The following is a 17,067-nucleotide window of genomic DNA, read 5'->3' as shown; positions in this document are numbered from 1 at the left end:
TTTTTAATGCTTTTAAAGTCTGTGCTTTAATTAATTTGCACATCTGTAAACAAATCTTAGATTACCAAAGATGCAATGTATCCATTAGATGCTGAACATCAAAATTTAGGAATTGGAACTGATAGTTATATCCTATTGCACTAAATATTCCTCTAAAATTCTGGACAGAGAAGAAAAAAGAGATTAAAATAAATCACTTGAAATGAGGTAAGTTGTATGAAAAGGTTTTTAATAGCAAATATCACCAATGTTGAGATAAGAATATTAAAAATATTCATGGAAAATTCACTTAAATGTTTGCATAGTCTAGGTTATTTTTTAAAACTAAAAATTACCCAAATTTCTTATTAGAAAAAGAGACAATTACTGGTTCTGTAAGATCTGTGTACATTCTGAGTCTTTTATTTAGAAAAAAGAAGTGATACAAACATTCACAAGTTTAGCAAAAAGGAAAAAAAAGTGACTATTAGGACCAACATTTCAAGCTGCCTTTTGGAAAGAAAATTAAAAACAGAGGTAGATGGTTAAATATATTAGTAGCCAAGTTACTCAAATGACTAATTTTTGTTTTGGTAGACATTCACCAAATTTTCATGCTTGAAGACAAACAGTAAAAAATTTAGGAGAAGAGAGTAAGATCTAGCACAGGTTATTTTCCTTTTATCAAAGAAAAGTAATAAAAATAAACCAGGCTTAAGACCCCTGTTATGGATATGATTGTATAAAGCACTACAGTTCATGCACTTTTTAAAGCAGGAGAATGAACCTTATCCCTAAGCTTCCTAGGTTTATTTGAGGCCAAGCCCCAAGCCCCAGCAGGCCTGGTCAATCAAAGTAGGACTGTAGGGTGCCTCGGCGCCGGACATCGCAGGTCCAGCAGTGGAAGCCTCCTCCCAGGGAATTGGCATTACGAATGTTAACCTTAATGGTACTGATACCTGCATGGAAAGAGAGAGACGTGGCCAGTTAGATGGACTCACCTGAAGATTCTTCTATAGAAATGAGCCTAAAAATGGGTAGGAATACTGTGGTTCTAACCCTTAAGTCCACCCCAGGATAGTCTTTCAGTTTTATTCGTCAATTATATTTCATCTAATCTATTCCGCTGCTAATATAAAACCTTCACCAGAAAGTCAGCAGAGACTCTGAAGTCTATTTTGTTCTATTGACTATTCACAAGTCAACAGGTTTCATGAGCGGATATATCTGACAAACGTTCAGAAACAATCCAAATAGTAAAATTTCAAGGCCTTTTAGAATTATGCTTTAACTACTTTGTCAGACTGGTTCTAATTTTACCATGTCAATTTAGTAAGAAAAGTATCATTTAGCCAACCTGAAAAGTTGACTTTACCTACCCACATATAAGCATATAAGCATATAAGTTTATCTGACACAATTAGCTTGACCAGGCCACCTTAAGGAAACAATGGAACAGAGCTCATCTGGGTTGTATGGTCATACAGGTATCAGAGCTACTCAGGCAATTAGTTTAATCCAGCACCATTTGTATTAATATGGTTATGATGTACATGGCCCAGTCAACCAAAGGTATTTTAGAAGAATCTGTTGTGTTTGGCATAATGGGGTTTTAAAAAGAAAATCTATTCTTCTCTCTTGAGGAATCCATTATTTTGAGAGGAAAGCTAAGCTACAGAGTTGCTAAAGGGTCCACTGGTATAGTTAGAAAGGCAGCATGAGTCATCTGGAAAGCCTTTCATGAGAAAGTAAGACTGAGGAGGGCTTTGAAGAGTAAAAACAGGGTTTGGACACGGGTTCAGGAGTGGGCTTGGGATAAGAAGTGGGCTTTTAACCATGAGCATGTGTTTCCTGATAGAAAGACATATCTATATTAGTCAGATGGCTAGAGCCATATAACCCTGAATTGGAGAGAACTTAATTTGCTTTAACAAGTTCCCTATGTTCAAAAAGACTTTATTAAAAACAAAATTATAAATCAAATATTTGGTACTTAATAATATTTTAAGTTGAGAAACAATAAAATCTTAATGGACAAGGAAACTGAACCCAAGCAATTGGCTTATTTAACAAAAGCCACGAAAAAAAAAGTGGGATAGCATTAGGGGTGAAATCATTAGATTGGGCTCAATCTAAAACTAATGGGCTAATCTTTTTAAACTGATACTTCATTAAAGAGGGATGTTTCAAAGGGGCAAACAATATCTTCTGAATAGTACACCTGAAATATAAGACATAAATCAAAACATGACTTGATTTCAACAAGTGTACCGCCTGGCTTTATTTGACACTTAGGATATGTCAAGTAGAATGATAGTGATAAACACACACTTCTGCACCCTAATAACAGCCATATGAAACTTCTTTCAACGCTTTTCTCAGTATAGAATAACTGGTCTAAATTTTGAATACCACGATAAGCAAATTCCCACCCAAGTTATAACCAGTTCTGCTAAAAGTTCAAAGCTGAAATGATTTACTGACATCCTCTATTGTATTTCATTACTTTGTTCACAGTGCTTATCACACATATAAGTCACTTCTATATCTGTATCCTTATAGTCCTTTAAAATATGTAATGACAAATTACTTTTAAAGGACCCCAACAATTTCTTATTTGGCGAAGGGCCAAATCATCTATATGCTTATCTGCAAAGGGGTAGTTCTCCACACTTGGGCACCAGGAAGTTAGATAAGTCACAGAAGATTGATAAACTTATTGCTAAGAGGGTGTCTAAGGAGCCTGGGATGCATCTCCAACCTTTTGAGGTTGTGATTGTTGAAAACAAATATATTGTCCATCTATGAAATAACAACTTGGTACTTCTAAAAGGAACAGAAATTTAATTAGATAAATCATACATCAGACCTAGCATGTCATTTCTTCTCATTTAATATTTTTGAATATGAACATGTTTCATTTATGCTGGGTACATACCCAGCTTTTCAAACATCTTTTGAATCGGGACTTCGTTGGCATCCACCATAACACGCTTTTCATCTAGCATTAAGACATTCATGGAAAGCCATTTGGACGACATCCAGAGTGGGTGATCTAAAAATAGCAATAACCGTTAAATCATGTCTGCTGTTATTCTTGGTTAAAGCAAGGATTCAGAAGTGAAGAATATTCAAGTGACGGCTCAATTCTTTCAATAGTTCAGTTTCCCTGTGAAAATTTATTTTAATCTTAAGACTATCTGTAAATGTTATGAATCAATCCATACTCATTACACATTTGAATTTCACCTTGTCTTTAAAAAGGCATTTCTTGCTTTCCGTGATATTGTTTTATACTGATTTTTCCTGTCTTTTCATTTTCATTTTCTATGGAAGGAGAGGTTGTGAACACAAGTCCAGCCTTGTTCTAGCACCCCTCGTGCCAAGCACCAGTTTATGCTTACCAGGGAAATATTCTAAAAATTGCTAATATGCAGGCTGCTGTCTATAGGTGAAAGATTCTTGGCCACTGAAGTAATTATTTTAGGCTATGAGTATACAAAAGTAAACATACCATCTGGGATGACTGGTATTGGAGGAGTAACTATGGTCCATCCTGCTTTCTTGAAAAGATCAATCTGCAAGACCAAAATAAAAACAACCCCCCAAACCCAAAGAGGCTTAAATCTATAGATACTATTCTTATCATTCTTGGTCTCTGATAGCCCTTATGATTAATAATTCTTTTTGAGAAGCTATCTTCTCAACTGCCAAAATTAAAAAATTAAAATTTCAAAACATTTGGATGATTTTGTCTGCATCTTAGTTAAAATGTACATAAAATCCTCAGATTGCCAGATTAAAGTTAAAAAGTAACAGAAATGTTAAAGCTTTTAAAAATATTCTTGTGCTTTTCACAGGTTTCAGAGATTTTAAAAGACCAAAGATATTTTCCTTGAGAAATTCTCATTAAAGAAAATGAAAATATTTCCTATTAGTTAGTTGTAAGGAAACAGAATATGACTATGTCAAACCCACAGTCCATCCACTTCATAGTCTGTCACTTTGCGTCTGTGACTATGGTATAAAGACAGATGTTAGGAATATACTCTCAAAGAACCATAACTGTCCCTAGTGACCTATTATAACCCAACCATCCCTAGTTCACATACCCACTTAGTATATAAATTATATTAAATATTTAATAATATATATAACTGATTTATATAAATTATATGTAAATAAAATGAAGTAAATAAGTAATTTTGGTCATTGGTCTAAATATATAGAATAGAAATGAACAGTGATATGGTAAAATAGTGAATTTTGCAATGGCGCACTGCAGCCCAGCAAATAACACAAAATCACTCACCGCCCAACTGGAAGTAGGGGGCAGGGGGCAGAAGTAGGAGGCTGCAGGGGGGGATAGCCCTGCTGCAGTGCAGTGGCTCTGCTCCTCCCCTGCAGGGTGGGCCTGGCTGAAGGGAGCCCCACTGGAGGGGGAAGAAGACACCCACTGCCTAGTGGTGTTACCCCAGACATGCAGAGATCATCTTGTTTGCAATTCATCTGCTGAGGAACCTCGGCTGCAAGTTATGAGATAATACCACTCTGTTCAATAAAAACACACACATACGCACAAACTTGAGGCTCTGACAGCAGCAAGCAGCCAAAGTCAGAGTCTGATGACACTACACTAATTATCACGGCTATAGTGTATACTTCTGAGTGTCGGACATCCTGTAGTAGATATAACATAAGCAATCCAATGATAATCATGTGAGCATTGCTGAATCTGTCATTTAGAACCATTAGGAATCACGGAAGTGCTTAAAATAATAGTGGCAATTCCTTCAGTTGCCAAACTCTCTTGATTTTCCAGAGTCCTAAGAACTCCCCTACCTGGTGACATGGTCGGTCAGGATTGGAAAGCACAAGACCGGGCCCGATGATATTGAAGGTGGCATCAATGTGCATCGGATTGGGGTCTTTAAAGGAGATGATATGCACTCTGTAGTCTGGAGCGAGATGCTTACGCATCCACTCAATGCCCATGTAGTTTGTCACCTGAAAATAAAAAAGGAGACATAAACCTATAAAGATTTGGTTCTATGTTTAGATAACTAAAAATAGGATGAAAATACTTTAATTTTGGAAATTTAAAATATAATAATAAAGTGAGAAGTTTCTGAGGTAGCCGTTATCAACCTGGCTTCTCTGTGCAAAGATGTCTCTTCCAGCTCGAATGAAGTCAGCAGCATCAAAGCATGGCTCGAACTCAGTCGTCACAAATTTTCCCTGAGCAGCCAATTTGTGTCTGTCTTCTACAGAATGGATGGGGTAATCCTAATTGGAACAAGAATGAACACACACAATGCCTCGGTTCATGAGGAGATGACTCATAGGGCCTTCATTACTAAGAAAATTAATTCAACATCATCATTTCCTGAAATACTACTGACCTGTTCTAGACTGAAACATGCATGGGAAGATGTAGGCCCATGCTAAGCAAACCAAAATAAACCAAACCACCAACAAAAAAATTAAAAACTAGGCATGACAAGTTCCTGATACTTGGAAGCAAGTGGTACAGAGGGAGTAATGAAACTGAAAATATTCCATGACCCATCCAATGATTTATGTATCTATCTACAGTATTGAAAATCTGCAAGATGAAGTCATTCTGTTCTTTTGAAAAAGGAAGTTGGCCCTGAGCCTAAAATGCGATGCCATGCATCCCTTACCAAATTTGACTGGGTGTGCGGTTGGGTAATAGATTCATTACTTACTTCTGTCTTTAAACCCATAAAGGGTTTAAAGAAATTTTCATTTTTTTATTCTTTCTATAAGTGATCAAATAGTAAGTGATCTAATAAGAGACATATACTTCCTTTTACTGTGAATATGGCCTACAGACCAAATTCTTTTTCTAGAAGAGGCTGGAGTTCAGCCTAGTGACTGTTCTGTCTCCACCAATGAATAGCTGTGCACCTTTAGACAAGTTTTCCTCCCTGTAATGGAATGAAACTACTCACTCATGGGGTTGTTGTGAAAAATAAACAGGACTGAGGATGTAAATAAAGTACTTAGTTCAAGATCTGGCACATGGTAAACACCAATAAGTGTTAGCTATTATTATTACTGTTATTATAACATCATTTACTCTTATTTTCATCATAAAACAATCAGTTTTCGAAAAGTAGGTGATCTCAGCTTCTGAAATACATAATAAATACAAGGTATCAGAGAATCTCTCAGTCTCTGTGGATTATTTAGAAAAGTTACTAATAAGCTCTCCCATAACTGGGGACTTACCTGGTCATAAAGCTCATCAGCCATTGTGGGCTTAGGAGCTGTTGTCCACTTGGCCCCGCGGCGGAAGTAGTCTTTGATAATTGCTCTGTATGCGCGGTACTCAAAGAAGCGAGCGCGCCAGGCCATGGGAGCCTCGATAATCTCATTTCCCACAACTATCAGGATGTCTCGAGGCATCGCACCATATAAACCTGTCAGGCCAGAAAGTTCAAGAGCAACTTCAGTGATGCTAATTTCCAAGACAGAAGAGTCTATATAATGTGATTTCATTCTTTGGTAAAAAAAATAAAAATTACAGAAAACCTACATGTGTATATGTACATAATTATACGCAAATGAAAAAATATTAAATGATACATGCCAGACTGTTGACATGAATTCTGTGTGGGTATGGTGAAGCCAGGCCAAATGGAAAAAAAAAAAAAAAAAAGAAAGAAAGGAAGAAGAAAAGAGAAAAAGAAGCATCTCTTGTTCAAAGACATCTTGAACCACCAAGTTTTCACCTTTTATAACTCCTAACAGAGTTTTTCAGGGAATATCAGTACCACAAGATGAAAATTGGGCCAAGGATCACTTATACAACTGTAAATTAGAACACACCGAACTCCACAACTAAGGAGCCCACCTGCCACAACTAAGACCCAGCACAACCAAATAAATAAATAAATATTAAAAAAAAAAAAAAGAACACACTGAACTCAGGCACAAAAACAATCCTGCAGCAGTGTCAGTTAAAAATAAGATGGGAATGTTTCTGTTCCCCTTTTAATTTCTGTTCTTGAGGAAAATTAAATGGAATCCACTGGTCTTATGTAAGGAAATGCTCATGAAGTTTAGAAAAACTGCTTCTTTCAAGGAAATTCTAGAGTTACAATGGAGTTTAAAATGTGTACATCTAAGTCTTACCAAAAAGAACCAAACTGTTCCTAAATAATCTTTAAAGTTTTGAAGGATTATTAAAACAAAGGGATCTCTGAGAAATAATCAGAGCTTTCTCCTTACAAATTAAGAGAAATTAAAAAATTAAGACTCTAGCAGTTTAAGTATCCAGTATCACTTACCCGTAGACTCAAAATCAGGAGTTTTATACTTCAAGGACCAGTCAATGGTGTCAGGCCTCCTCACTGTCACTCCTTCCATTTTTAAAATATTGCACATTTCTTCAATTTCGGCAACAGCCTTTTTCAAATGATCTTTGGGAAAATGATGGCCCCCATACTTTTGGTAAAAAGTCCAGTACTTTTCATATGTGTTGGCCTAGAACCAGAAGAAAGTAAGTGAAATACTTACAGGAAAAAATTACAGCTCAAGATAGGTTCATAGGTTGTGAACAATTACTTGTATAACTTAATGGAATTGAGACTGAGACCACATCTGGTGCAGTGTTCATCCCCAGTACCAAGCACACTGACGCTGGGAAGACACTCAATATTTGCTGAATGAAGATCTCTAAATTCTCTGGATGTTTTGAGACCTTTTGTTCCTTCTGCCTGAGATCTCATGCCTTACCACACACAGCATGTCTGCCCTCACATGGGCTTGGAATGCTCTTGGGCCACTTTTTACATGCTTCACAGACAAAATAGGACATGGACGCTCCCATTAGACAGTCTCAATGAAATCAAATAAGAGAACAAACAAAATAGCTTAAGAGAATAAAAGCACACCTATACGAAGATAAAACCATGGGCTACCCAGGCATCCCAGAATTCTGTCTAAATAACAGCACTTCAAGATACTTTGTAGGAAAATAGAACACTGCTCCCTTAAAGGTTAGGGACATACTCTCAACTATGCTTTGTTTCTCTTAAAAAGCCATTATTGATTATTTTCTCATTCAACAGAATCACCACTTGGCAAACCTGTGCAGCGGTGCAAGTCTACCTTTAGTGCTTCCTACACTTCCCTGCCAAAGTGTCTCTCCCCACCAACCTCTCTTCTCCCCAATCCATCTAAGCTTTCATAGTGCTTCAGGTCCTTTCACCATAAAAAGAAGTGATTTGATAAGCAAATCCCCCAATTTTTAAGTAGCTGAAAAAAAAATCTTAACATTTAGGAAGTGTCCAAGGGTTATATGCATTTTAAAAGACAACGGAATGGAAGGCGGTTGAATGCTTTAAAAGGCTCAATCAATTTGCTAAAAATTACTATTGAATTAGGGTAGGTACAACAACTATAAAATACTGGTTTTCAAAAGTGGAAAAGTCTGGAAGGATTCTTCATTCAGATTGTTTTCCATGTGCAAAGTTCTCAGTCAAATTAAAAAATACATTGGGAAATGTAGGAGACACACATGGATATAATTTATTAAGACACATAAAGCAGAATTCCAATCAGAAGATCCAAATGCTAAGAAAAAGCCTTGGACCTTCATCAAAAGATTGGCAAAGCAACGTACATTTATATGTTTTAAGTTTTTAAAAAATGTTTAAAGCAGGTATTTTTATTTTATTCTTATTTTTAACATCTTTATTGGAGCATAATTGCTTTACAATGGTGTGTTAGTTTCTGCTTTATAACAAAGTGAATCAGTTATACATATACATATGTCCTCATATCTCTTCCCTCTTGCGTCTCCCTCCCACCCTCCCTATCCCACCCCTCTAGGCGGTCACAAAGCACAGAGCTGATCTCCCTGTGCTATGCGGCTGCTTCCCACTAGCTATCTCTTTTACGTTTGGTAGTGTATATATGTCAGTGCAACTCTCTCACTTTGTCCCGTCTTACCCTTCCCCCTCCCCGTGTCCTCAAGTCCATTCTCTAGTAGGTCTGTGTTAAAGCAGATGTTTTTAAAATGTTTCCTTGTATCGTTGATTAACCAACCACTCGTCCTAATCATGTCCGATAAGGTTTCCATTATTACAAATCAGATAACTTCAGACAGTGGTAAGTGCCATAAAGAAGGGGAAACTGGGTAATGAGACAGACTATCTAGATGTCTAGCTCTTTAATGTCAAAGACCACGTCTTTTCCAGATTATATGTCTCTACTTCCACTTTCACCTCAGCCTGATAAATATCAAACATATGGAAGCAGACCTGCCTCTTGTTAGTTCAATACCTAGGTTCACATCAATTAGGCTGGAGCTGAGCCTGCTGGGGAGGGAATAAGAATCTGAAAAACAGGTCTTCAGCAAACAAGGAGATGCCAGTGAAGCTCTGAAACAGGGGCTGGCAAACTAAAGTCCATGGGCCACATCTGGACTGCTGCCTGTTTTTGCAAATAAAGTTTTATGGAACATAGAAATACTCATTTACATATTGCCTGTGGTGGTTTTGCACTACAGTGGCAGAGTTGAGACTGGAGCAGTTGTGACAGAGACCTATGGTCTGCAAAGCCTGAAACATTTATTATCTGGCCCTGTAAAGAAAAACCTTGCCAAACCCTGTCTAAATGATCAGTTAGTTGCTTTATTTTTGAAGATCTGTAGGTAAACAATAAGCTCAATTTCTGGCCCATGAAAAATGTTATCAGAATTAAAAATTTGATTGCTTGTTAAGATCAATCCACTCTTTAAAAAAACAAAACAAAACAAGAGCACTCTACTGTTTTCTACTCCTAGGAGGTCCTGCAGTAGCAACCAGAGGAGAGGATAATAATGACTCTTTATATTCCTCTCAGACACATCCTGGTACTACTTATCCATTCACCACTTCCTCCTTCTCATGCCAGGCACATCTCTAACAGCCCAAGAGGGGACAAGAAGTCTTTGAAAATTTAACTGGGTTAAAGAGTTTCTGCTGCACAGCCATGTTTTCTTGCTGGACACATTCCAAAGTATCCCATGTGACTATCTGTGCAGAGTGAAGCTTGCTTGATAAAAGCAAGCTGGGAGAAAAAAGTTATTTGAACAAGTGTGAATTCTCTTGTATAGTTCATACTCTGGCTAAGGTTGGACAAAGTCTGAGTGATAGGCCAGACTACATTTTCCAAGAGATAGTTGGAAATTATTTACACTTCCTTTATAACCCTGCTAAATAAGTTAGCAATCATTTACCAAGTGTCTGCAAGATAAAAAAAACCCGCTATATTAAATGCTTAGCATGTGATGTTTTTAATAACCTGTTGCAGACATGTGGCTGCACTCCTAGAAACCTGATAGTCTTTCAGAGCCTAAAATCCTTTAGGGGTGTTTGCCAAATGAATTTTAAATACTGTCTTTGGAAGGCTAGGTAATCTCAATAGAAACATTATTTATCCAGCTGCAAACTGATATTACATTAACATTGATCGACTTTGTATTTTTTAATTAATTTTTATTGGAGTATAGTTGCTTTACAACGTTGTGTTAGTTTCTGCTGTACAGCAAAGTGAATCAGCTATACGTATACACGTATCCCCTCTTTTTTGGATTTCCTTCCCATTTAGGTCACCATGGAGCACTGAGTAGAGTTCCCCGTGCTATACAGTAGGTTCTCATTAGTTGTCTATTTTATACATAGTAGTGTGTATATGTCAATCCCAATCTCCCAATTCATCCCACTCAACTTTGTATTTGTATTTTTAAAAGGTCCTTTTATCAAGGCCTGTAGAAAAAAAAAGACAAAAGCAAAACAAAAAGCACATATTTGATGGAAAGTATTCACCACGTTTGCAGAATAAAAAGCCACATAGTGGGCTTCTCTGGTGGCGCAGTGGTTGAGAGTCCGCCTGCCGATGCAGGGGACACGGGTTCGTGCCCCGGTCCGGGAAGATCCCACATGCCGTGGAGCGGCTGGGCCCATGAGCCATGGCCGCAGAGCCTGCGCGTCTGGAGCCTGTGCTCCTCAACGGGAGAGGCCACAACAGTGAGAGGCCCGCGTACCGAAAAAAAAAAAAAAAAAAGCCACAAAGCTTTCAAAAATTGTGCTTCCTGATGACCGTGTTCCTCGTTCCCATAAAATTTTTCTGGCACTTACATCTTCCAACATATATTATGCTCTAACTGCCTATAAATGGTTTACTACATTATTTTATATTTCATTGGTCCCAAACTGATTAATATATCTGTGTCATTTTTCTCCAACTAGAAGGTAAGACCTTCTAGTTGGCCATGCATGTCTTAGATTTAATTTCCTCTCCCTCAATACCTAGTTTCTTATGTGTCATAAAGCAGAAATAACCAGACAAATGAATGAAATCAATACTGCTAAAGCTACTATTATCTACAGTTGTTATACCCTCAACAGACTTGGCAAATTGCATCCATACAACTATAATGAGTTGTAGTTTTGTCCTTTAAAAATAAGTAACATGTAACCTTTTACCTTCCTATTTAATCTCATTAGGTAGATAGCAACCCTCTTAATATCTTCATTTTAGTGAGGCCCAGAAATTTGTGGAATCAAGATCACAAGGTCAAAGAGCTGATTAACTGAGATTAGCTAATAAGCTTTTATCAAATACCTAATTCAATCCTGATCTCCTGACTTCAGCCTGGCACACCTTCCAAAAGTCCATGAAATTGCAAAATCTAAAATCATAAATCAAGTGACAAAGAACTCAAAATAATGTCTTAGAATTCTGATTCCGTAAGATCGCATGATATAAAAGTCAATTATTCTAAAGACAAATAGAAGGATAAACTATTGCCTGAATTTGAAATTTAATTCCACCCAATTAAAATGTTTAGGGGATGGGACTTCCTTTCAAGAAAAGACTTTAGGGCTTCCCTGGTGGCGCAGTGGTTAAGAACCCGCCTGCCAATGCAGGGGACACGGGTTCGAGCCCTGGTCCAGGAAGATCCCACATGCCACGGAGCAGCTAAGCCTGTGAGCCACAACTACTGAAGCCCGCGCGCCTAGGGCCCGTGCTCCACAGCAGGAGAGGCCAACGCAATGGGAGGCCTGCGCACCATAATGAAGAGCGGCCCCCGTTCACCACAACTAGAGGAAGCCCGCGCGCAGCAACGAAGACCCAACGCCGCCAAAAATAAATCAATGAATAAAATAAATTTCTAAAAAAAAAATTAAAGAAAGACTTTAAAAAGATCATGCCTTTTTAAAACATGTGGATGATACATAAATTAATCTGTTCATCAAATTTCAAATATCAAAACCAAAGGTAATTTCAGAACAACTAGAAGAAGTTATGACTTTTTCTATTACCTTCTCTTCAAGGTCTAACTCAAGAACTATTTTCTTCATTTAGGAAGAAGACTTCCTAACTATCCAGCATTTGGTCATTGCTTTTCCCTTAGCTCTCCTGGTATTTGAATTCAACTGCCTTGCCAGCTAGTTGCCATAAGATACTTAGTATTAGTCTTCATTTCTACGTAATAAACATCATACCTCTCCAGATGGAAAGCAAGTTCTTTTGTGCTAATAACTCTGGAGCCCTGATACAAGGTAGACAACATTTCTGATGATGATGACAGTGATGTAACAGAACTTATTTCCTCAACCCACATTACAAATAAAAATGTTAATATTCAGGAAGAATTTAAGTACACTGAAGATATATTTGTAACCCATTATTAATGGAAGCTTAAGCTGCATCTGAAGTGTGGATGGAACCCTTATGCAGTATACAACCAGAATACCAGCCCACAGAGACTCTGGTCATAAAAATATTACAGATAAAGAGCACTAAGAGTTTTAAAAAAGGAAGATATTACTTGTTGCCAGGGAAATCCTGGAAGGCTTTGTGGGAGGTGCCACTGGAACTAGGTGGTAGGAAGAGGGGGAGGTTTAAACTGCAGACAAAAGGGGTGCAGGAAGGTAGGTGGGAGAGTTTTAGGTGGGAGCAAAGGCCTGAGGCTTGTTTGGTAGTAGTCTAATTTGGCTGTTTATATGGTTATCTCATAAAATCTGCTGAAACCTGGGTGGAATTATTAGAGGAGAGAGGCTAGCAAACTAGAGGCTTGATAGGAGCAGGTGAGTAACAATACTGAATTTGGGTTTTAAGAAATTACTCTGATAGAAGCTAGAGGTGGTTTAGAGAGTGCAGCAAATAGGGGAGACCAGTTGGGAGTTAACTGCAATAGTCCAGGCAGTCGATGAGATCCTGACCTAAGGCAGTAGCAGAGGGATGGAGGTAAGGTTCATTTTGATAAAAGACTTGTTTGATCTTGGAGAATGGATGTGGAGGATGTGACCGAAGGAGAAATAAAAGTTTTAGCTTGAATAGATAGGAATGCCAAAAACTGAAAGGAAGGAATGAAGAACGTCCCAGGTTTGCAGAGTGGCTGGCAGCTGAACTCAAATGTGCCATGTTTGAGGTCCAGTGGCAATACCCAGCAAGGAATTTAACGTGTTCATATGGACAGAATTCAGGAGAGAGATCTGGACCAGAGTGGAGGGGTGGGAGGAAGCTATGAGAACAGCTACAGTGAAATTCTGTCCAGCCCAACATTACAGACCGTAAAGGAAGAAGATGTGAGGAATAGGGAAAGAACTAATATCCCCCCCACCCCACGAAACGGTCTCCCCAAACCTGAAGGAGGGAGTAATCAATGGTGTAGATAGTGTCAAATACTGCAGGGATGCCAAGTAAGAGATCATCAGCCACTCGATCTGGGTAGTCTTGGGTAAGCTAAAGTGAACGCAGTTACAGAGGAGAGTGGGAGCAGAAGCCAGACTGCAGACCATGAGGAATGAACCCGCTCAGACATGTGAAACCCGGCTTTACCTTCACCTCCACAGTGAATGGTGGAACACAGGCATTTTCTGCTCTGCCCACTATCACTTCCTCTAAGGGGTCCCATTCGTTGTAAGAGGAGACAGGGCAGTCCTTGGGCAGAGGATCAGTGGCCTTGTCGTCAGCTGCACAGGAATTCCGGGAGGAAGCCGTAGCTGCCTGGGTGCTCTGGAAAGTTCGCTGCACCCATCCCGTTACAGTTCTTCCAAGCTTCCAAGAACAAAGAAAAGATTATTGTGTGGTCCTGCACAGTACTTGGGGGAGGGGGAAGTAGAGGTGGGATGAAAACCCAGGATAACACAGCCAGGCATTTAAAATCTTTTAGGAGAATGTAAACAGATGTTAGTGGATAGGTGGGTAGTGGGGTTACAGATTTTACTTTTGTGTTTATTTATACATTATCTATTATGTTAATTGGTATAACTCTTTAAAACTTCTTGGAAGATTTTCTCCCCAAAGACCATACACCCCCATTGATATCTCGAAATGGTTTTCTGCAATCAAGCCTTAAGCAAGTTTTCTGCAGATGATGGGTCACCCTTCTTCCCAGAAAACCACAGAAAGTGGCTCTGGATCTCCCTGCCAAGTCCAGCTGGGGAAGGGAGCCTCCTGTCCCTTTCAGTACCAAAGGTTACTAATACTAAGTATTAGGATCCTCTCCCCCGGCCCCACGCAAATGAAAATATAGAAGCATTTTAAATGACTTTATCTTTCAGAATAATCAGCTTCAAACCATCAATTTGTCCTCACTGACACACACTTCACATTATTTGGCACTGCAATTATGAGAGAGTGACCAAGTGCCATGGGCTTATTTTACAGATGGTCCATAGTACCCTAGCCAAGATAAGGATTAACTAACCCAGGTACAAACTTAAACAACTAGGAAGGAGATCTAAGAACTTCAGAAAAGGCTTTTGAAAATGTAGAGCCCATAAACTCTAGAGCAGGGAGAGTCCCTCATACACTGGGCAAGCCTCAACCCCACAAATCTCTATCCGGTTCTGTTAAAAGCCTTAGGAAGGAGGCAGGAGGGGAGCCAGGGTGGAGACTACAAAGCAGGACGGAGTGACAGCTGTTCTGAAGCTAGTTGCTGGCGGAAGCCAAACTGCCTGGCTATTCCCGTCCCAGGAGCTAGGGAGGGTTTGCTGCAGACGCTTGTCTGCATACCAGGGAAGCGGAGGGCAGGACCGGGCAGAAATCTGGGTACAGACCGAACTCGCTCCAACTCCTCTCGCGACTCAGGTCTCCACGTTACACTTGGAATGAGCCTGCTCGCTCCCCCTCCGTCCCCGAGTCCCACTTCGCCCCTTCTCCCGTCCATCCACGGTACACGCATGCCCAATTCTCTGCCCACCCATAGCGATGAGCCGCCAAAAGGCCGCCCTTTTTCACTAAGCGGTGTTGCTTGTCGCCCTCGCCCCCTCCGGCTGGGGAGGGCGGCGCCCTCCGCGCTGACGGCCAACGCAGCCCGAGGCGCGCAGACCGCAGCTGTGCCCACTGGGTGTGGCCCCAACGCACGCCCCCTTCCCCTGGGACACCGCCAAGCTTCCAAGGGGGCCCAGAAAGGACAAGGTCGTGCAAGGCTGGTGAGGGAAAGCCAGGAAAGGAGAGGGGGAAGAGAGCACGCGGCTGCTCGATGAGGCGGCGGCGCACGCACCCGAGACCCGATGTAGTGCACCGCTTCGGCACCGCGGCTCCCGCCGCGCAGACACCGCACCCGCAGCATCGCCTCGCGCCTGCCTGGTCCACAAGCCGACTGTGCCCAGCGCTCAGCCACCTCCTTCCGAGTGCCCCGAGAGCGCGCCCGCAGCAGGGGGTCCCGGTGCTCGGCCTTTTGTAGCCTCGCCCCGCCCCGGCCGCCCCACCCACCCCCGCGCGCCCCATTGGCTGCCGGGAGCAGGTGGCGGGGCCGCGAGCGCACGGCGGCGCGCGGGGCCGCCCGGGAGTTAGGAAGAGCAGTGAGAGCGGCGGACGCGGGGTGAAGTCCCCCGGGCTGGCCCTCTGTTAGCTAGTCAGTCCGCCCACTGGTTTCTGCCGGGCTCCGCCAGCCCCGCCCGGGTCCGCCGAACCAGGCCCCCAGTCTCAGGGACGGGGGGGAGGACGCGATTTCTGACGAATCAAGTAATGATATATACATGTATGGTTTTAAATTTACATTTATGGATTTAAATATGCAAAGCGTGAGTAGAGTCTCACGTTCAAATTCATCTCCGTGCACTGATCCAGTCCCCTCATTTTGCAGTGAACGAAACCACCTCAAGTTTAGGTGGCTTCTTAGGGCAACACCGGGATGGAGCCTGGAGGGGACCAAGTCTGGAACTCAGGTCATCCGCTCCCCGGGGTGCTGCGTGGTCCACCCACTAGCCTGTTACGTGTTCTTTGGAATACTTGTCGTTTCAAATAGTCTTCGGCCACGTGTCCCTGGCTTGAGAAACTCAGTCATGAAAATAGAGATAAATGTGGGCCAGAAATGGGGGAGGACTACAGGGAATTTTTTCGCTTGTATTTCATGTATTTAAAATTTTGTTTCAATTTGATAAGGATACATTTGTTAGAAAAGTAGCTCCCAAACAGTGCAAAGTTTTAATTGCTGCGGATTTGTGCAAAACTAGAGAACTCGGTTTAACATTTATATTGTTAGTAGGAGAGGGGACAGAGAGTATTTCATGTCTGTGCCTACAATATATGTAATTACTTATTTTTAATAAGTAATTAAGAGCTGTCTTTTAAACTGTGTTGTCTCGCACTCATTTTCCAGTTCAGGCACTAGACAAGCAGGATAGCATGGTGGAAACAGCCATGGTGAGGGAATTGGGAGTACTGGGTTCCGGTCTTGACTCTGTTATAGACTACCTTGTGTCTTCTTGAGTTGCAATCTTCTTATCCTCAAAGGGAGAACAATTGCATTTATTGTCCCAAGCACACAAATGGGCCAAAAGGAGAGATCGTACACGTAGAACTTAATGTGGCACTAAGAACTATACGAATTTGAGGTAATATTTTACCAGCCCTAACAATAAGGAGGCCTCCAAATGTGATAATCAGGTGAAAGGAGTCAATAAATCTAGGTTCTAGTCTTAGCTTTGCTACTAACTTGCTGTATGACCTGGGATCAAATTCCTTCACCTTTCTCATAAAGGTGTCACACTTCTAGTAAAGGCTTTGGGAAATCTCTAACATTTCTCAAAATTTACAGAGTGCCTTCTCCCAGCA

At 40.6% G+C, this 17,067-nt stretch overlaps 2 protein-coding genes across 2 annotated transcripts in view; one reads left to right on the top strand and one right to left on the bottom strand.

The window, feature by feature from the left end:
• LOC309802880 (uncharacterized protein) overlaps positions 1-17,067 on the top strand; it is a gene marked incomplete at its 5' end in the record, with an annotated part of 85,371 nt that overhangs the window by 59,692 nt on the left and 8,612 nt on the right. The gene's annotated exons all lie outside the window — the stretch shown is intronic.
• On the bottom strand, positions 381-15,681 carry GATM (glycine amidinotransferase). The gene is made up of 9 exons (XM_082620120.1): positions 15,512-15,681; positions 13,843-14,061; positions 7,296-7,491; positions 6,235-6,425; positions 5,128-5,265; positions 4,822-4,986; positions 3,494-3,557; positions 2,918-3,034; positions 381-938 (listed from the first exon to the last, which is right to left on the bottom strand). Exons 1-9 carry the CDS (start codon positions 15,578-15,580, stop codon positions 826-828), a joined length of 1,272 nt encoding a protein of 423 aa, XP_082476246.1. The 5' UTR covers positions 15,581-15,681; the 3' UTR covers positions 381-825.

This window comes from Mesoplodon mirus (assembly GCF_964341445.2).
Source record: "Mesoplodon mirus genome assembly, chromosome: 4".
Lineage (NCBI taxonomy): Eukaryota > Metazoa > Chordata > Mammalia > Artiodactyla > Ziphiidae > Mesoplodon > Mesoplodon mirus.
The sequence above is the reverse complement of the archived record's forward strand: the minus strand, read 5'-3'. Positions and strand labels throughout refer to the sequence as shown.

Excerpts from the sequence above, each read along its gene's own strand:
- GATM (XM_082620120.1), bottom strand. The coding sequence starts at position 15,580 with ATGCTGCGGGTGCGGTGTCTGCGCGGCGGGAGCCGCGGTGCCGAAGCG. Across the intron at positions 3,035-3,493 it reads AATACCAGTCATCCCAGATG|ATCACCCACTCTGGATGTCG; the intron begins GTATGTTTACTT and ends TGCTATTTTTAG. Across the intron at positions 939-2,917 it reads AAAGATGTTTGAAAAGCTGG|GTATCAGTACCATTAAGGTT; the intron begins GTATGTACCCAG and ends CTTTCCATGCAG.